This window comes from Tiliqua scincoides, chromosome 1 (assembly GCF_035046505.1).
Source record: "Tiliqua scincoides isolate rTilSci1 chromosome 1, rTilSci1.hap2, whole genome shotgun sequence".
NCBI lineage: Eukaryota > Metazoa > Chordata > Lepidosauria > Squamata > Scincidae > Tiliqua > Tiliqua scincoides.
The window spans coordinates 111752221-111773635 of record NC_089821.1 but is presented as its reverse complement, the minus strand read 5'-3'; the positions used below and the strand labels follow the sequence as shown (position 1 = coordinate 111773635).

General features: G+C 43.9%; 1 protein-coding gene across 4 annotated transcripts in view; it reads right to left on the bottom strand.

The window, feature by feature from the left end:
- Positions 1-6801: 6801 nt before the first annotated feature.
- The window catches only part of ITPRID2 (ITPR interacting domain containing 2), a 72303-nt gene continuing 57689 nt past the window's right edge, over positions 6802-21415 (bottom strand). For 2 of the 4 annotated variants that reach the window (XM_066615833.1, XM_066617516.1), the window contains 5 exons: positions 16451-16601; positions 15389-15454; positions 14086-14499; positions 9915-10038; positions 6802-8024 (listed from right to left, as the gene is read on the bottom strand). In XM_066615833.1, the coding sequence (XP_066471930.1) occupies positions 9928-10038; positions 14086-14499; positions 15389-15454; positions 16451-16601 (742 nt within the window). In that variant the 3' untranslated portion in view covers positions 6802-8024; positions 9915-9927. Of the gene's footprint in view, positions 8025-9914; positions 10039-14085; positions 14500-15388; positions 15455-16450; positions 16602-21415 lie in introns of those variants that run through there. The other 2 variants (XM_066616705.1, XR_010793955.1) reach the window with 2 other exon arrangements.

Genomic DNA, 21415 nt, shown 5'->3' with positions numbered 1-21415 from the left:
TGGCAGGAGGGCCACATCATCTCTCTGACACTGTGTTGGGGGCTGGGGAAGAAAAGAATTAATTTACATTTAAAATTTGAATAAATTTTGCATAAATGAATTTATTAGAGATGGAACTTAGATGAATAAATGAAGGTCTTTCAGTAGCTCAAGGCCTATAAAAGGCCTTTCACAGAGCAAGGCCAGCCTTTCCTTCGCTGCCACTGCTGCATCACAGACGCGAAACAGCAAGTAGTGGAGGGAGCCCTCATCCCACAGCTCAGGTGAGAAGTTGAACAGTCGTCCTCATGCCGGGAGTAGTTGCATCTGGTCAGTATGGGCTCCAGCAAGTCTCTGGAGGGCCAGAGGCTAATTGGAGACTGGGGACTCCCCGAGGGCCTGATTGGGAGCCTCCGAGGGCTGCAAGGGGTTTGGGCAACCCTGATCTAGTCCACGGAAGCCCTTCATGATGCAGCTGCAGAGCTCTGCATGACTAAAGTTTGGAGGCCTCTAATGCTGTTTCAATGTCTCATGAGACTTCAGAGCTCAACATCTTGAGGAATCTCAAAGAGATCTTCAGAGACCAAAGATTGTGACCACCAGATCATAGCAGAGGATGGAGGGCTGGGAAGCATTAAAGGGAAGGGAGAAGCAGTGGGGCGGAAGGAGGAGGGAAACTAGAGAATGAGTGAAGAAATCCAGAAACATTTAGAAAATGGAGGAAGGAAGTCACTTAGGGCACAATCCGAACCAGGTCTACTCAGAAGTAAGTCCTGTTTTGTTCAATGGGGTTTACTCTCAGGAAAGTGTGGTTAGGATTGCAGCCTTACAGCCCAATCCTGAGCTCCCGTGGCATGCAGCTTCGGTGGCACTGAAAATGGCTGCTGCCAGATCCTGGGCGCCACGGGCTATCACAGGCGGTACCTTGGGAGAAGGGGACTTTTGTCCCCTTTCCCTGTGTAAGGGAAGTAGCCCCGCAATGGGGCTACTGAAATCACCTGAATTTTACGGAATTTTTCAGGTAAAAGCGTTTGTGTAGGGTGCGGAGCCCCACATGAACGAACAGTGTCCCGCCTTCCTTCCTCCCCGCCTCCCTGTCACACCTCCTCTCTGACCTCTTACCCTCCACCTGCCTCGCCCCTCCCCGGAACACCTCCTTCCCACCTACCCCCCCGCCTCCACTTTTCGTGCCGCAGCTCAGCAGGATGTGCAACTGCACCAGCCAGTGCTGGGCTAGCACGGGTGCTTGCCCAGCGGTAAGCTCGCCTTATGGCACGTTTGTGACAGTACATGCCAGCAGTAAACCGGCGCGTTGAGCCCAGGTTTGGGCTCTTACTCACTTACTTGAGGAGGGTTCGACATCACTTTGAGCCCTACCCAAGTGCCTCGTGGAGCCAGCTATTCAGCACTCTCTATGAAATGAGGCTGACACCCCTGAGGCAGACCAATGGTTGCCTTATACCAGAGGTTTTCAGACTGGGGCGTTGTGACGCGCCAGCCTGAGGGCCCTGGCCTCTTTGCCCTTTTAGGGGCAGGGGCATCCAGGAGGCAGGGAGCAGGCAGCAGCATGATCTCCAGGATTGTGCTGCTCAGGGGGCTGCAGGGGCTTGGCTGCACTTACCATAGCCTCCTGCAGCCTCCCAAGGCTTCCAAAGTAAAAGTGGGGCAATCATGCCCCACCTCAGCTAAACCGGATTGAGGAGGCAGAGTGTGATTGCTCACTTTCACTACTATTGACCTGGGGAGTTGTGCAGAGGCTTGCGCAGGGCTCCCCGCACCCAGGGACTGGTAAGTACACCCCAGTCCCTGCAGCCCCCGAGTGGCATGATCCTGCCTTCCCCCCCCCGCCCCCATAAGGACTTACTGCAGGTTTCAAACTCCGGGAGAGTTTGAAAACCACAGCCTTATACAAAGGCCTTATGACTGGTGAAGGTCAATGTGCTAATCATGATCCTCCAAGAATTTGCTGGTACAATTTTAGTATATTGCACTTTGTTTTTATAATTTAAATATTATCCATCAATACATAGTCAAAAGCAGGGATGGGAACTCGATTCAGGTGACTCAACTTGGAGTAGCAAAAATACTGACTCATTTTCACTGAAGATGCGCACATGGAAGACTCGGCAAAGCACTCGAGTCAAGGTCCCCTTGACTCGGCACCCGTCCCCATGCACACAGACTTGAGTCTAGACTCGAGAACATAAGAGCAGCCCCACTGGATCAGGCCATAGGCCCATGTAGTCCAGCTTCCTGTATCTCACAGCGGCCTCACCAAATGCCCCAGGGAGCACACCAGATAACAAGAGACCTGCATCCTGGTGCCCTCCCGTGCATTGACATTCTGGCATAGCCCATTTCTAAAATCAGGAGGTTGCACATACACATCATGTCTTGTAACCGGTAATTTTTCCTCCAGAAACTTGTCCAATCCCCTTTTAAAGGCATCTAGGCCAGATGCCATCACCACATCCTGTGGCAAGGAGTTCCACAGACCAACCACACATTGCGTAAAGAAATTTTTTGTTTGTCCTAACTCTCCCAACACACAATTTTAGTGGATGTCCCCTGGTTCTGGTATTATGTGAGAGTGTAAAGAGCATCTCTCTATCCACTCTATCCTTCCCATGCATAATTTTGTATGTCTCAATCATGTCCCCCCTCAGGTGTCTCATTTCTAGACTGAAGAAGCCCAAATGCCGTAGCCTTTCCTCATAAGGAAGGTGCCCCAGCCCAGTAATCATTTCAGTCGCTCTCTTTTACACCTTTTCCATGTCCACTACGTCCTTTTTGAGATGTTGCAACCAGAACTGGACACAGTACTCCAGGTGTGGCCTTACTATCAATTTGTACAATGGTATTATATTAGCCATTTTGTTCTCAATACCTTTTCTAATGATCCCAAGCATAGAATTGGCCTTCTTTACTGCCGCCGCACATTGGGTCGACACTTTCATCGGCCTGTCCACCACCACCCCAAGATCCCTCTCCTGATCTGTCACAGACAGCTCAGAACCCATCAACCTATATGTGAAGTTTTGATTTTTTGCCCCAATGTGCATGACTTTACACTTACATTGAAACACATCTGCTATTTTGGAGAGATCCTTCTGGAGCTCCTCACAATCACTTCTGGTCTTCACCACTTGGAAAAGTTTGGTGTCGTCTGCAAACTTAGCCACCTCACTGCTCAACCCTGCCTCCAGGTCATTTATGAAGAGGTTGAAGAGCACCGGTCCCAGGACAGATCCTTGGGGCACACCGCTTTTCACCTCTCTCCATTGTGAAAATTGCCCATTGACACCCACTCTCTGCTTCCTGGTCTTCAGCCAGTTCTCAATCCATGAGAGGACCTGCCCTCTAATTCCCTGACTGTGGAGCTTTTTCAGTAGCCTTTGGTGAGGGACCATGCTGAACGCCTTCTGAAAGTCTGTGCCTGGGTGTACTTGCTTACTGTTTTTGTGGCGTGAAAGATCTCGTGGAGCCATCATTCAGACAGGGTGAGCAGTAGGGAGGTCCCAGCCAGGAGGCAGGGAAGGGTTACTGTTTTGCTTTTGAATCCGAGCAGGACGGGGGGAGGCAGGAGCGGGACCTCTTGCCCATCTGTGATAATAATAATAATAATAAAACTTTATTTTTATTCCGCCCTTCTCCCCAAAGGGACCCAGGGCGGCCAATGATCATTGGACGAAGGATGGGAGGTTTGATAGTTTCTTTGGCTGAAAGAGGGCAGGAGGAGGAGCCCAAGGGGGTTCTTGCCTTAGTATGGGAGGTAGTTGGTAGCAATCATGCTTTCCTCCTCATGGCTTGGTTGTTACTTAGGAGGAAGGAGCATTGGCACGAACGACTGGCACAAATGGGACTACTGAGAAGAATTGCAAAGGATTGGGTCATTCTGGTAAGCCTTGCAGCTGCTGCGCGTGACCCTCCTCTCTCTTGCCACTTCTGTCCTCTCTCACAGTCCATCCCACCTTATTTATAGATGGGTGGGGACAGCAGGGGAGTGTTTAAAGCAAACTCCCACACACACACACCGGCAGTAGCTCTTGTTTTATTCCACAGCTGACTTTTTAAAGGGGGCAGCGACTCGAGTCCTTTAGATTCATGAAAGGATGACTCAGCAACTCAGAAAGTGCCCCCGTTAGAACTCGTTTTTGAGTCAAGTCATGGGAGGTGCAGACTTGTGACATGACTCGAGTCAAACTGCACTGGATTTGCCCATCCCTGCTCAAAAGCAGATACAAACGGAAGCACTGTTATCAGGTACTATAAGCCTTCTTTGGGGTATGATATTACTCTGAATGAATAATAGTTTGGATTACAGAACTTCAAATAATGCTTATTGGTTCAAAGATTGATTTCACTAAATTAAAGAGTCACAACTCTTCAATGGTAGAAGTTTGTTCTGGAGAGATGCAATGCTATGGTTTTATACAGATCTGGATGTGGCATATGTGAAAGAGCTCTTTTAGACATAGCCAAGGGTTTTGGCATGGCTAGTGGGGTTTTGACTTATTTTTCCTTTGAACAGCAGGCTCACTTGTCATGCCGCCGTCTGTCTTTGGAAGTTCTCTCAGCTTCAAAACTGCCTCCACATGTGACATGGTGGGTTGCAGAAACAGAATATGAGCACACATAACTAGTCATGCTGTCCTTTGGATCTTGGCTCATAAGGCCAATACATTGTTTACACATTTCCAACTGCATCAGCCTGAAGGATTGCTTGTGTAGGTGTAATCCTCCTTCACTGAAAAGAAGTACATTTTTGTTTGAGGAGAAAATTTGTCTGGCTGGAGCTGGATTATTTCAGCTAAGAGCTACTGCCATTGGAGGAACTGGTAATACTGTCCGATGTCAAGAGGCCATTTAATCATATGATCTCCCATTTGCATTCAGGGCAGCTCAGTTACTCAAGCTCTGTCTCACATTCTATTTTCTGAGCATGCTGATTAGCCTTCAGGCTGGGTATGCATTTGGAGGGAGGGAGTCAACTGTGAGACAACTCCAGTGGAAGTGGGATGTCATGTAGCTTTGAAAGTGGTGGCAGATACCAGCAGCTATGGAAAGGCTGTCTCTTTGGTGAAGAACACCAACATGCAGATGCCTAATTGCACAGCCGCAGGCTTCTCTTCAAAACATTGTGATGAGCCAACACAAAAGGCACTGGTGAATGTCACTTCAATAAGAAAAATGAAGACTAGCCACAGGAAATGAGACCTTTTCTGCAGAGATGATGAATCTATATATGTACTGGTTTGATGGTTTTCAGAAATCTGGTAAATGTAAAGCTTACTTATTTGAACTTCCATGATCATGGTGCTGTTTTAGATTCTGCACTGTGGGTGGCCCATGGCTAGTTCTGCTTGTGCAGGCAGGCTTTTAATGTTTCCCTGGCAGCCTACTATGCTCGGTGAAAAATTCCATCAAAAGGTTGGGGCTCTTCTCAAGTGGCACCCTATTAAGCATAAACTGTTGCCTCTTCCCTGCACATGAAAATTTGTGCTTTCTGCTCTCACACAGAGAGGTTTGAATCTCATTCTGTGCATTTTAGGTTTGCTGACATTTCACTTCATATTTATGGTTTTTTTCCTTTGTGATCCACCTCAAATACGATGCAATATACATCTATTTTTTTTTAAATGTATCATTTTCAAATTAGATTGCAGGGGGTAAAACACATGAAAAGATTTTTAAGGTACTGAAGTCAATTTTACAAAGTGGAAGGCAAACAAACCGATGGCTCCCAAGATGGGGACAAATGGCATGCTTGGGTATCAACGTCTTTTGATAGATTCATGGTACAAAATCAACCTGAATCAATAGTTAAGCTTTAGTAGAGGATTTATTTGAATACTCTGTCAGCTTCATGCCTTTCTTTTAAGTATCCTATGGTGGATGCCACTCCCCCTCCCCCTCCCCCCATGCAGGTAGTGGTCAGGTTTAGACATAATGCTAAACCATGGTTTAGTACTAAATGAACAAGTCTAAATAGACTGCAAACTTGCACATTCCCCCTCCCCTCTCCTGCAGGCAATAGGAGACTAGTGAAAACAGTTGATTTTACTTAAAAATGAACTACAGTTCTCTCTTACATATGAATTCAGGGGAACTATGGTTTGTTTAACCTGAGTTAGAATAAACCAGGACATAAAAAGATTTTGATACTGGCTTGATATCCTGACTTGTTCTAACTCTAGTTTATTAACAAAGCACACACAGTTCCCTAAGTTTGTTCACAATACAGAACTGTGGTTTCATTCTTAAAATGAAAGTGAAAATTTTCAGTCTTTGAGAGTAAGGGGAAAGTATGTGAGCCTGTAGTTCTGTTAATGCTAATCCATAGTTCAGTATCATATTTGGATTCATCCAGTGTAAAAATAGATCTACACATTAAGAGTCTGGGGCAGGGGGATGAATGAATTGTACCCACTTCAGGCCACTAGTAGGTATATTTAAAATACTCTAATATACAATAAATTCCCCGTTATTTGAAAATGAACACAATATTGAGGAGACTAAATCAGTGCTTTTCTTCCTGAGGTGCTAATTTCTTAGTTGCAGAAAGGTATTTTTAAAACATGGTGGGGGCATTCAAAAATGTTATCTTTCACCTCTAGCCTGAGGTGACACTGAGCATTCTACCATCTCTGAATTCTAACACTTCATTCTACTGCCCAAGTAGAGCAGGCCTCACTTGTGAGCGGGGTGTTCTTCACACCAATTCTGAAGACCTATTCACATGATTTCACCCCAAGAAGACTCTGGTCTCCAACAAGAAGAGAAAGTCAGTAAAAGAATTCAAACTGTTAACTTGTAGGCAAAATAAATATTTTATTGGCATAACAGACTCTTTTAAAAAGAAATCAGCCCTCTTGTGTGTGTTCCAAAACACACTTTGACAGGCTTTTCTACACACAATACAGTTATAGCTTTGCTAGTCATTATGTCTTCAGCACAATTGTAAAGTTTTTATTGCCTGAAAAACAAACTGAAGGCATCCCAGTGGCATTCAGATAATGTTCTACTTCAACTAGAAGTCTAGCCTTCCATAGCCAGAAACCACACATCAGGAACCCCACCTACCTCCAATTTTATCTGTAGAGATAAATGACATTTTCCCTGGGCTACAGTAAGACTTCAGAAGTCTTGATTAGAAGTTAACAGAAGGGGTCCCTTCCATTTCCTCCATAACAACAGCCAAAGTGATTGATCCACTTCAAGTTACACACAACTATTTTTATTTTGTTTTAAACTAGTGTTTTATAGACTTGTTTTAATAAAAAGGAACAAAAAGGCCACCTCTTGGTATAAATGAGAAGTAATCCATCTCTCTCTCTCTCTCTACATATATATTAATGCTTTTTTTCTACAGACAACTCAAGGAAAGGGGGAATATTAAAGAAGCAAAACATTTTTTTTAAAAAGGTCTCCACTGCAAAAATAAGGCTTTCAATGTCTTTAGTAGTTTTTAGGCAAATTGCTAAATACACTGCAAACAATAGCTTTTCCCAAGAGTTAACAGGACATTTTTATACCTGGTTAGTCTCTTCATTTGAAGTGGTACTAAGTAACAGCAGTGGAAATAATTATTGCTTGTTTCAAGCTCTCAAAGTGGATCTGTTATTGCACAGTTAAGTACCTCACAGAGGTCAGTGGGTTTTTTGTTTTGTTTTGTTTTTAAAGTACAAATAGACTGGCACTTCTAGGCTATTTATCATTGGGGTAGGTCCAGAAATCTTCAAGTCTTAGGAGAAACACCACTACACAGAAATAAAATGTATACACAACAACAAACAGCAGGGACGTACAAATAAATATTAAGGATTGCAAAGTTGCCATCATTTTCTTGATAACTCATGGGCAGTAGTAAGACAAAGAGCGCCCCGTCTGTAACATAGGGAACCAAAGTGGGAAGTTATAGAGCATACAACTATGGATTGTATACAGTAGCGTTCGCTTCTGTCCTCTAAAGTACACAGGCTAACTCTGCCATCTGCACAGTCCAAAGGGAGAATTCCACAGTGTCTTTGAACCACATTGCCAACCTTTTGAGAAAAAGAACAGAAAGAGATCAAACAATCACTACCTGAAATCAGAAATAAGTTGCGCTTAAGTCAGTTTGGGAAACACTAAGTCTTTGCAGGGGAAGGGAGAAGGCAGTGACAATCCCCAGGATCATGCTGAGGACCAAGGTTTTTTTGTTTTTGTTTTAACTTACCTCCAACTGTGCCAGCTTGGGGGGGGGGCATGGTGTGCAGATGCCTCTGCAGGGCTCCCCAAGCCTTAGAAAAGTTAAAAATAACTTTGTGGTTTCTGAAGTTTCGGAAGTGGTTTCTGATCATTATTTTTTTTCTAAGGCTTGGGGAGCCCTGCAGAGGTGTCTGCAGGGCTCCCCGCACGCTCGGGGGCCAGCACAGCCAGATGTAATTTTAACAAACTCCTCTGTCCTTGGCAGCAGCGCAATCCTGGGGATCACGTTGCAATTGCGCTGCTACCTTGCCAACCTCCTCACCCCTTAAGGGTCCAGAATCAAGCACTTCCCGAGCTGGTGAGTCATGAGCCACCAGTTTGAAATACCTTTAGCCAGTGTTTCCCAAACAGCAATGTTCGTATGCTAGCATACAAAAAAATAATGGAATGGGACCTGCCCATGGTCTGGAAAAGACTTGTAGGCATGGCTGCACAGGTCAAACAGATTCAATACTCAAAAGTGAACACTTTGGAGCTGCGCGATGAGATTTGTGTTACACTTCATGGGCCTTTGGCCAGATCCAGTGGGGCTCTTATGTTCTTATGAACCCTTGCGTGAAACCCTGCATAAGAAAGTTTTGGTGGTGTTCTAGGATGCAATCTTAGTTGATCCGAGATGGTGGCAAGGTTCCAGGCAAGGCTAGCATCCTATGTGTACTCAGTAGACATGCCAGAATATGTTCCAATGTCCTCTGCATTGCTTATGTATTCTTTAGCAAACATGCTGATATGCAGTGGGTTGCTTAAAAGGTAGAAATGTTGGAAACCATTCCTCTACAGGTGCTATAGTTACATTTGAAAATATGAGGGGCAGATTATGGTATTGTTAACAGCTCCAGTAAGAAGTAGAAGCAGAACTATCTTTTTAAAAAAAATTATCTTGGATTAAAAGCTTTTCCATGTGAGTGGACTGTTGGTGCCCTTTGTTTGAAAGACTCTTGGAACCAGTCTGATATATCCGGGTTGGCACTCTCCAGCCAGGCCTGTCTCCAAACACATAACATGTGAGCCCAATCCTATTCAAGTTTCCAACACTAATGCAGCTGTAATGTAACCAGGAGGTAAGGAAACAAATGTTCTCTTACCTTGAAGAGGCCTCCGTGACTGCCCCCTCACTGCAGGATGCAACATGCACCCCATTAGCACAGCTGCATTACCGCTGGAAATGTGGATAGGATTTGGCCCTGAGTGGGAAAACCATCTCCTTTAGTTGGGTTTTGGTCCTGGAAAAAACCACCAGCTCTGACCTTAAGCATAACAGATTTGCCACATGATGATCTTTCCATTGCCAGGAGGCTGCGCATGACAAAATCATCACTGTGCTAAATCAATGCTGTCATGTAGATTGTGCTCAGGTGTGTTTAAAATCAAGGACCTTGGGCTGCAATGCTTTACGCACTTCCCTGGGTTGTATGTCACTGAATTCAATGAAAGGCACTTTCGAAGAGACATGCTGAGGACTGCACTGTGAGATATGTGCCTTTCATAACCACTGACATACAGAGGACCAACTGGAATTTAGATCCCAAGGAGAGGAAGCATCTTTATATACTTGCAGCTGTAACAAAGAAAAGTTATCTGAAAGTTCAAATCACATTTCTTATTAAACATGAAATGACATCCTAAATCTCTCTAATTAATACAGATTATAAGCAAGGTGCATATAGGAACTCTGGAAAAGTCACCTGTAGTACCATTTCATGGCTGCATTTCCTGCTTTGCAGTAGCAGATCTGCTAGGAGAAGAGACAGCTGCTAACAGTCCACTTACAATTTCCCGTCTGATTTCACCAACTATAGATTCCTTGATCTAAAAAGAAGATCACATTTTAGTTTCACTAAGTTAAACAAGACAACACTTCCCAAATATTTGAGAAAGGTGTACAGCCTGCCCCACACCAAAACATCAGAAGCAAAAAAAATCCATAAAATAATGTAAAATATTTTCTGATTCAAAGACAATTCCATGCTATCTTTTTCAATTTAACCCTGGGCCTCAACTGCATCTTCATGGAGCTCTCATTCATGGCAGAGAAAGAGAATTACAGGCTTAATTTGAAATGCACTGCACAGGGCTACGCTAATTTAGTTACCTATAGACAAATGATTCTTAGATTTTTTTTCAGAATAGTGCTTCTTAGTTTGCTACATGTCTTTAAAAAAAAAACTATGAGAGTTTATTTTCATTTTAAGTTGTGTTGCATGTCACAGAGTTTCCGAATTCATCTTAGTCATAAAAAAGACCCCATACAGCCTGTAAAATAAATCAGAATCAGTAAATGGTTCCTTAGAGCAGATGTGGTACCCCAAGATATCAACTATTATTTATCCTTATCTGAAAATAAGTTAATATTTGAATCAGGGAAGTCAAAAGCACACACAGACAGGAGGAAAAGCAACAAGGTGGACAATATGGAGTGAAGTGATAAGTGAGGAAAGGGGTTAAACAATTCTTTTCTCTCATTTCTCTACTTCACAGCTTTCTTTCCTCAAACAGTTTTGTGGTAGATAAAAAAAGGTTTGCTACACTGCCTGTGTAGGTAACATCCAATTCAGGTCTTGCAGCCCACAAAGTTGGTCAAACTAAGTTGGGGTGATATGTGGCACCTTTCTTGCCATATCATCTTGGCTAACCAATTCCAGTCAATTTGATTCTGGTAACATGGGAACTGCTCCAGCATGGTGCAGTCCCACACTGAAGGGGAGGGGATGTACGTGAGCAGTATGACCAAGTTGGAGGATCCAATTACGTTGCTCTTTGCTATGGAATCAGAACCCCTAAGAAATAATGGGTCAGGCAGTAGGGAGTTTTCTTGGTCATATCTCTGTAATAATTCCCACGATTCACTATGGAGAGAATGTCTATGAGAGAAACAATACTTATTACTCCCACATTTCACTGAAAAGTATTTCTGACTGCCAAAAAAGCATATTTTATGTTCCGCTCCACCTGTCTTATTAGACAACCTTGCAGATAAGTACTTGGAGATTGGCGGCCCAGCAATTCATCTTCTCTCCTGCTCTATGCTCCTCTCTATGCTCCTTAGCCAGGGAGTTTCCGAGCAACAGCAAGGGGCCATTGATCACTATGCTCAACTCCATTCCCCAGTGAAACACAACACACAGAAATTGCCTACCCACCCCTACTTTGCCTTGAACTGGGACTGCAAGGGCAGTGATGCTTGATTTTATGCTTCCACATTGATTTGCACATGCAATGCTCTCTGGCTTTGTTCTACTTTCAACGTTCTTCATGGGATATACAGATGTTAAAAATATAGCAGGTCAGTTCTAAGTTCAATGGCATGCCTTAAAAGGCTAGCTGCCTTTACAGAAGGGAGACAGACAGCCATGCATACAACCTACTGTCAGAAACTACCACTCCTAATTTTTCACCGTTGTGAGCCATTTAGGCTTCTGGTTTAGCAGTGCCCTATATTGCCAACTACACTCATGGCTTGGCTTCTCCCCCTTGTTGCTAGTGAAGTTGAAGCACCACACACAGACCTGACACAGCTCCGCATAGTTTGCCAACTGGATACTTCTTCAGAGGCAACTGCTAGAATGTGGCAAAAATACCAGGTTCCACATACATTCGATAAAAATAAATGCTGTGCTAATCTGGGAAACCTTAATCAGTTTCTTTCAAAAGGCAGCTAATGGATGAGCACACAGGAGGAAGGATTCATCTTCGTGAGAAGGAGTAAGATTAGAAACAGGCAACTTGTGTTCTATTCCTGGCTTCGCTACAGCCAGACTTCCTGCATGACCTTGGCAGGATGCTGCAAGCCTTCCACATCCAAGTTTGCTCACTGCAAGGAGGAAGTCTTATACATTTTCACAAAGGGAGCAGCTCTATAATATCGTATTTACTGAGGGAGTGATTTCTCATCTGGAAGGCAGTGTGTAAGAAAGAACACCACTAATCTCGCGATTGGTCTATTTTTTTGGGAACATCTTATGGATGATTATACTGTACTCCTAAAGCAATGTAAAAAAAACACACCTCAGTATCACTTCTCAGATATCTATTTCGTATGTACCTGCCATACAGGTAAATTGCAGGCATGCAAATAGCCACCTGTTTCTGGAGATGCTTCATGGAAATTAGGTGTGCCTTAAGATTCTCATGTTAATTTTGCTCCTGGGATATGACTAGCATGATTTGCAAAGAGAGTACCAGTCTCTTAGAAAAGTAACATGGAAACAGTCCACAAATATCATGCAAGCTATTGAAACCACATAATCCTAGAACAATGTGTTTAATTTCTAAATAAAATCAAAAGGTCAATTTATTCAAGCAAAGGACCTCATCATCATTCTTTTTTTTCATAGTTTTCTATCAGCCAAGATGCACTGAAAGATTTTAACAAAGGCTGGACTGTATGTTCTTCAAACCGAGAGAGAACAGAGTTAAGTATCATGACATTTTTGCAATTCTCTTCTGTGGGAGTGTACTCATTTATCTGAAAGAAATAGTGGGTTATTTTTCCCTCCAGTAAATAGTTACAGGTCAAAAGCTCAAATATATTACTGTCTACTCAGGCACACTCTGAAACACTGTATACTTTTTATGCTTCATTACAAACAAGATAATTCAAGTATACAGAAGGAGGGGAATTATTCAATATGCCACAAGACTAGCATTTGTGAAGAAATATCAAGAATGCATACTAATGGATTTCTCTGCAATGGATTCATTCTCTGTTGGAAGCAAACAATGCAAGACTAATACTTCAGGTATTTATGAAATGCAAAGATATATATTAAATTACAGATCCATGGGCACTAAGAATCACTATCATCCGGCAATACAAACAAAAGAAGCAATTTGGTCAAATTCTGCTTGCAAGATGTTATGTAAGAGACATGTCAAAAAGGAATCCATAAAAGATTATTGCTAGATTTTCAGGAATGGTCAGAAATTTAAACCTATCAACTCTAACCTATTCCTCCTCAGATATCCATTTCATGGCAAGAAATTCCCTCCTCCAAGTTACATGGGCATTTCAGGGAACTGACAGAAGGACAATGTATTTCTTGGCAAATATACCAGACCAGCCTCCTTCCCTGGTACATAAAGACAATGCAGTACTTGATTATCATTTTGTACTGGTCGTTTATGCCACGTGGTAAGAAAAGTGAGAAACCGTATAAAAGAGTCATGCTGATACCATCTTTCTAGAAAGATCCTTCCATGCTATGCTATGCTCAGACTAAAGTGCCACATAAAACATCTCATAAATGAGGATTGTTCACAAAATAGGTATTTTTCAGCTGTTAGTATTTTCATTAAATATTGCCCCACTGCCCCCTCTCAGTCACCACATTTTTCCACAACCCTCCCCAATGAAGGTCTGATCTGCTTCAACAACAGCCTGTATAATCACCCTCTTCTATCCAGACTTCATTAAGGATTGACCAGCAATAGCCTTGCTGTACATAATAGTGTCTTTTGCTATGCAAGGATAGTTACTGACCAATCAATACACTCTTTTCTCTGGATCTTTTTACAGACGTTCATTTGTACATTTCTTCCGAGATTCATTTGTACTGCTTACTCCACTCTTATCAACCTTAAACTCTCTTCCTGTTATCCTGCCTCCAACCCTCTTCTTTCCCCTGTGTAGCGCCTAGACTGTAAGCGCCGTAGGGCAGGGCCTGTTTTTTCACTCCATAATTAAGTGTTATGGCATTATTGATGCACTATATACGTGTTATTGATGGCACTATATTATTAACTCCTCTTCTCCTTAACGCAGATTAGGGGAAATAATTTAAAGTTTTTGCCAACAGAAAGTTTATCTAAAAAAGCAAAATCGCCCCAAGAGGCCGTTTCTAACTGGGCTGTTCTCACCTCTCGGATGACTTGCTGCAGTTCATCATTCTCCACACTTCTGTGAATTTCCTCAACAGGAGCTCCAAGAGCAGCCTTTTCAAGTTTCTGTTCCACCTCTGATTTGGATGTGACACACTCCTCAGGGGCATCAGGTGGACGCCCAGTTCCTGCTCTTGCTGGAGGAGAAGGCATCAAGGCAACACACGCACGGTATATTTTTTTGCTTTGGGGCTTGGACTTCCCAGTCATCTCAGCTGAATGTGCCCCAGCTTTCCTACTGGTGTGGCTTGAGCACACTGAGGAAGAATCTGAGTTTCCGTGATCAAATGCAGATTCTGAGCCCTCTGCGGGAGAAGCCTCCATTCCAAGTTCGCCCAGGCCTAATCCCAACTCCAACTTGAGAAATGACTGCTCACGAATCAGTTCAGAGACCTGGGAATTGAAGGGGGTGGACAGGGGGTGGGTGGACAGTTAACCATTTCATTCATACTCTTGAGTTAAATGCCCCCCCCCAAAAGGACACATAATCACAGGAATACAAAATGGTGTTGCAGATTTGGCATGCACGTTTTGTGCTCATTGTGGCAGAGGATACCCCCAGATTACCATGGCCTGATTTGAGAGCTAGCCCTCCACTTCAAACTTTCATGGAAATGTTACTTTGGTTTCAAGCCTCCAGCTTCAGGAGAGGAAAAGAATTCAAGCTGCCAGCAATGGTGGTGGTGCCTTATTATGCCAAAAAGGCATCAGTCAGACTTTGTCACTGCCTGCCTAGTGTGCCCTGCTACCACATAACCACCAGCCAAATGGAGATACAGTCAATAGAGCTACATATATAATTATTTATATAGCACCATTTGTGTACATGGTACTTATATAGAATAGAAACATAGGTCCTAAAGGGTTCACTACTTCTGGGATGTTATACCTTTCAAAAATTATTGGGTTATAAAGAAATGCAGAATGAGCACTTGTGCACCTGCACATTCTTTCATGCCCCTCCTAGCCATAACTATGATGGCAGCCGCAGAGCAGAGGGTCAAGCAAGAAGTTATCACTACAGGTACGGTAGCAAATGTATAGGCAGAGCCGGATAAAGGGCAATATTAAAAGACGTAGTTCGTATGAGAGTGTAGAACCATCAGGAGATGGGGTTCACTTCTCTGTCCTCTGGCTACTACTGCTCAGTTGCTCTTGCTCTTAACCCTCTGATACTTGCCTTCCTAAATTGTTCATATGCCCCACTCAAGCCTGCAAGGCTATCCAACTCTAATGAAGAGTAACCTTGCACATGCTCGCCTCGGCAATTTGGGCTGCTTACCGGCTCTATCACATTCAGTGGAGAAGGGCACGACAAATTATCAGTACTTCTGCTTCCATACATGCCCTGAAAACAACAAAACAAGAGCAGAAATTCAGAGCACAGTCCATCTGAGAAGCTGTCAAATCAGTTTAAATTGCCTGACCTCCATGGCAACATTCTGAACAAATGCAAGCCTTTGGAACATGGAACCACATGAAAAAAAAATTCCTGAAGTGGCTACTCAGAACTGGTGGCATAACAAAGCTGGAGTGAGAAACATATCTCCAAACCATGCTCAGATTACAGGGGGTCAAAGGGACCAGCTGTAATTTAGCTTTAGCTACTACTTTGGAAAGCTATCAGAGAACTTTTGATATCTAAAAATGGAGGCATGTGGGCACAGGACTTGTGAATTTCACTAAGGGTACACCAACCTTTGCCTCTGTAATTTAAGCAGGGCAGCTCTGATATAGCCAATGTTCCTACTTCCTTTGTACATAAAGGCAACTCTGAAGTTGCTGTCTGATTGAAAAGTCCCTGCATCCAGTGGCGTACCTAAGGAGGGGAAGGAGATCAAATGCCTCAGGTGCCATGCCTGGGGGGTGGCGGTGCCTTCCTCACCCCCACTGTCACCTTCCTCACCGCCAGGGGGGCACTGCCACCATCTTCCTAGCCCCCTTTGGAAGCCTTCTAAGGGCCTTGAACACCACTTCTGGTTTTTGCTGAGAATGCTGGTAAAAGGCCCCCTGGAGGGCCTTTAAAGGCCTTTTCGTTGTAAACTGGGAGTGACATCCAAGGCCTTCGGAGGACCAGAGGAGTTTGCATGTGGCATCCTCCAGCCCTCTGAAGCTCCTGGTGGGGGGGCAGCATTCTGCAGTTCTGGTTCTAGGCAGCACAGGGACAAGGATCACCACTGCCTGCATCATTCTTAGGGCAACATCTGCTTTCTGCTATTTCTTGTGCAGCAGCAGATATTCAATGCTTTGTTTTCAGAGTCTTATTGGGGGAAAAGAAACGTCAATACGTATTTCCGAGATACACAAACACTTGTGACAACTGGGCAAAAAAAGCAGCACCCACCATGAGCGTTTGTGATCTGAAAGGGGAAGAGACGTGCATTGCCCGAAGCTGCTCCTCAAGAGCCAGGAGACGTTCTTCTAACTGCATTTCTAACTCCTGAAGTTCCATGCGAACAGATTTTCTCAGAGTCTGCAGCTGATCCGCTTCGTATCTAAACAAGGAGACAACGGAGGAGAGAGGGGTTAATGTCACGTTCAGTAAAGCACACGCATCGGAGCTGAAATTCTTATGAATATTTATACAACATTTTTCAACCAAAGGGTTTACACAGCAATTAAACAGTAAATAGCACTTGGTCCAATTAATTGATTGACTGCATCAAGCAGCTGCTTCTGTGCATGCCATATGCAGTATATGCGTACATGATCGCATCATAAATTTAACACTATAAAGTGTGCGTACCCAAATATGTGCATCTACTGCAAGCGTTCTTAGTATTATGATTATTCCAGAGGAATCAACAGGACCTTGTTGTAAAGGCTGAACGCCTATCTCTTCACAGAATATGTAATGTGTAGATAAACCAGTGAAGTGCCAGTATGGGATTTTACAGTTAAACATATTCTTATAAAATAGTTTGTCGTTTTAGCATTAAATGGGTAGCCCAATCCTATTCGGCGCTGGTGCAGCAGGGCCATATCGTGCTGGGTTTGATCAGGCTGGCGGTCTCCTTGGATAAGAGAACAGTTGGTTCCCTTATCCTGTGTTGAGTCCCAGCTTGCCCAATGGGGTGGTCTTGATCTGCACCAACAAAATTGCTGGCACAAGTCTGAGAAGCCCCTTGTAGATCAAACTCCCTTGTAAGGCTTCCAGGCCCAGGAGGAGAAATAGGATATGGCGGAGGCCACCTCCATGGACCCCACCCTATCTTGCCTCAAAGCATCTCTTCCCCACCTCTGTTCTACCCTCCCCCACCCCTGTACTGCTTGGTGCTGTAATCAGCAGCTTCAGAGACAACAGACCCAGAGCCAACAGGCTGGCGCAGGCCTTCCTTGCCAGCACTCCCTACTCACACGGCACATTTGTAAAACCTAGCACTGGTGCAACACAAGATTAGGACTGTTTATCCTAAGTTTACCTTTTCCTTTTTCTCACATTTTTTCTAGCATACAAAATGAGTATTGACAAGCATATTATATTAGGCCCATGATCTCAACAGTGCAGAAGAAGCACCAGCAAGCAGCCACTATGAGAGATGCTAGGCTAGGGTTGACTCTGGACAGTTGCTATCTCCACCCATCCCCAAACATATGAGAACTACCACTTAAAAGGTGGAGGGCAGGAGGTCTGGTCTAGAGGGTAGAGCCTCCATTTGCCTGAAGATAACATCCACAAGGTCGCCAGTTCGAGGCCACCGGCACCATGCGACCTTGAAGCAGCTGACAAGCTGAAATAGCTCATTCCATCTGCTCTGAGTGTGGGAGGATGGAGGCCAGAATGTGAAGCCAGATCGGAATGAAACACCTGAATGTAGTGGTTCTTGAAAGAAAGAACCTTCTTTGAAATTGTAAAAATCCCTATTTAATAAGGGATTTAAATAAAAGCCTGCCTATGTAAACCACCTTGAATAAAGTCTTGAATAAAGACCAAGAAAGGCTGTATATAAATACCTGTATTATTATTATTATTATTATTATTATTATTATTATTATTATTATTATACGGGGCCCTTTAGTCCAGTTACAGCACAATCCTATGCATGTCTACTCTGAAGTAAGTCCTCTTTGGTTCAATAGGACTTACTCCTAGGAAAGTGTGGAGAGGATTGCAGCTTTACTTAATTAAACCCAGTTACCTAATTAGTCAAGAAACCAATCTCTTCAGAACAAGAACATGAATGTTTATGGGTCTTTACTCCATCCTATTCTTTGAATGCAAAAAGCAGGTAAGAAGATAACTGAAAATGTACAGCCCCCAAATATCCAGCATCCCAAAATACAATCACAATAAAAATATACTGATCAAATCATAATCGACACAAACTAGCAGCATCAACAGACAGAATACAATCCCACTGCCTACAAATCAAATGCCTGCCAAAATAAAAAAGGTATTTGTATGAGGGCAGAAGGCTGGAGAGCAATCGAGTTGCATTTCCCAAGGAAGAATGCCACAGCCTTCTCCCACATCCCCACCAAATGTATGTCAGAAGTTGATGGGGCACAGAGGAAATCTCTTCAGCAGAATGTAATACTTGGGCAGTCTCATAGGGGAAAATGGCTGTCAGCCCAGCTCTTTGATTTGGGTCCACAAGTGGAATGGAAGCCAGAGATGCTGTCATAATAAAGGAGCCATGTACTCTCAACTTCCAGTGCTTAACTGGGATATGTTTAAGAAAATCTGCAAATTAAATGCTATACAGTGGGCCCTCAATTATCCGTAGGTCCTGAGCCCATGGGATTGCCCCAACATTAACCCACTGGAGACGACGGGAGGGTTACAGGTGCCCTGATCCACCAATTTCATCATCTGTAGGGGTTCCAGAAACTGAACCCATAAAAACATAGTGGATAAAGAGAGATACGCTCTTTTCCTTCTAACATAACACCAGAACCAGGGGACATCCACTAAAGTCGAGTGTTGGGAAAGTTAGGACAGACAAAAGAAAATATTTCTTTACTCAGCGTGTGGTTGGTCTGTGGAACTCCTTGCCACAGGATGTGGTGACGGCATCTGGCCTGGATGCCTTTAAAAGGGGATTGGATGAGTTTCTGGAGGAAAAATCCATTATGGGTTACAAGCCATGATGTGTATGCACAACCTCCTGATTTTAGAAATGGGCTATGTCAGAATGCCAGATGCAAGGGAGGGCACCAGGATGCAGGTCTTTTCTTGTCTGGTGTGCTCCCTGGGGCATTTGGTGGGCCGCTGTGAGATACAAGAAGCTGGACTAGATGGGCCTTGGCCTGATCCAGTGGGGCTGTTCTTATGTTCTCCCCGCCCTCCCCACACCATACCCAGACCCCCTTGCTGGCCAAGCTCAGCTGGGGCAACCTTACTGGGTTCACATCAGCATGGGGAGGCCAGCGCATGTCAGTGTGCTGGCCTATTTATTCTGAGACTGGCATGAAAGTGCTTTTGTGACACTCTTCAGTCAGCGCAAGGGGCCAGATGAAGCAGTGCTCTGGATTGTGCCCTTAATGTTATAAAAGCAAAATGGCAGATGCATTTCAATGTAAGTAAGTGTAAAGTCATGCACATTGGGGCAAAGAATCAAAACTTTACATATAGGCTAATGGGTTCTGAGCTGTCTGAGACAGATCAGGAGAGAGATCTTGGGGTGGTGGTGGACAGGTCGATGAAAGTGTCGACCCAATGTGTGGTGGCAGTGAAGAGGGCTAATTCCATGCTTGGGAAAATTAGGAAAGGCATTGAGAATAAGACAGCTAATACTGTAATGTCGTTGTACAAATCGATGGTAAGGCCACACCTGGAGTATTGCATCCAGTTCTGGTCGCCACATCTCAAAAAGGATATAGTGGAGATGGAAAAGGTGCGAAAGGGTGCAACCAAAATTATTACTGGGCTGGGGCACCTTCCCTATGAGGAAAGGCTACAGCGTTTGGGCCTCTTCAGCCAAGAAAGAGGCACCTGAGGGGGGGCATGACTGCAACATACAAAATTATGCAGGAGATGGATAGAGTGGATAGAGAGACGCTCTTAGAGAGAACACCTGAACCAGGGGGTATCCACTAAAGTTGAGTGTTAGGAGAGTTAGGACAGACAAAAGAAAATATTTCTTTACCCAGTGTGTAATTAGTCTGTGGAACTCTTTGCCACAGGAAGTAGTGATGGCATCTTGCCTACATGCCTTTAAGAAGGGATTGGACAAATTTCTGGAGGAAAAGTTCATTACGGGTTACAAGTCATAGTAGGTATGTGCAAGCTCCTGATTTCAGAGGTAGGCTGCCTCCGATTGCCAGATGAAGGGGAGGGCATCAGTATGCAGGTTGTGTCTGTTGACTTGTGTGCTCCCTGAAGCATTTGGTGAGCCACTGTGAGATACAGGAAGCTGGACTAGATGGGCGTTTGGTTTGATCCAGCGGGGCTCTTCATATGTTCTTATGTAACCCCCGTGGATAAAGCAGGACAACTGTATAGGTTTGGATATAATACAGAGAACTGTATGATAGAAACACTGAGCATGTGTGAAGGGGAAAATGCAAGAAACTTGAATCAGCATAGCAATGGGAATGGTTTGGGATACATTCCAACAATAATTTTCCCTCATCACAAATTTTCCTTCATGGCAAATAGTCTGACACTATAGAAGGCACTTGCATAGGTTCATTGTGTATTGGATCCCTTCAAGCAACCTAGTTCTATTGGAATCCCATTTCTTTGTCAGTGCAGTGGTAAGATTTCAATGGAACTAGATTGCTTGAAGGGCTTCCATTATACAATGTGCATATGAAGCAGCCTTGGTCCAACTGATCAATGATTTACACTGACTGGCAATAGTTCCCCATGGTTTAACCCGAGGGTCTTTCCAGTGGCGTCACTAGGATTCGTGTCACCTGGTGTGGGAAGCCTGCGCGTCACCCCATGCAGTGGGCAGGGCAACGCCCCAGGTGGTGGGCGTGGTGATGTACCATCGCCCTGCCCCCACTGGTTTTTTGGCTGTACCTTTTGTTAGAACACAGGTATTTCAATGTGGTTTGTCTCATTGCATTCTGCATGAAATCACGCATTGAATGATATATAACATGATGGTGTTATTCCTCCAAACTCTGATTTTCGTGATTTTGAAAACTTGTAGAGTCTCACACACAAACCTGTAGAGTTGACACAAACGTATCAACTTACTAGCAACTTATTGCACCAGTTCTCAAACTTTTAGCAAGGGGACCCACTTTTTAGAATGACAGTCTCTCCAGGACCCATTGGAAGTGATGTCATGGCCAGAAGTGACATCATCAAGCAAATTAAAATAATTATACATAATTAAATTAAAATAAAAGAAAT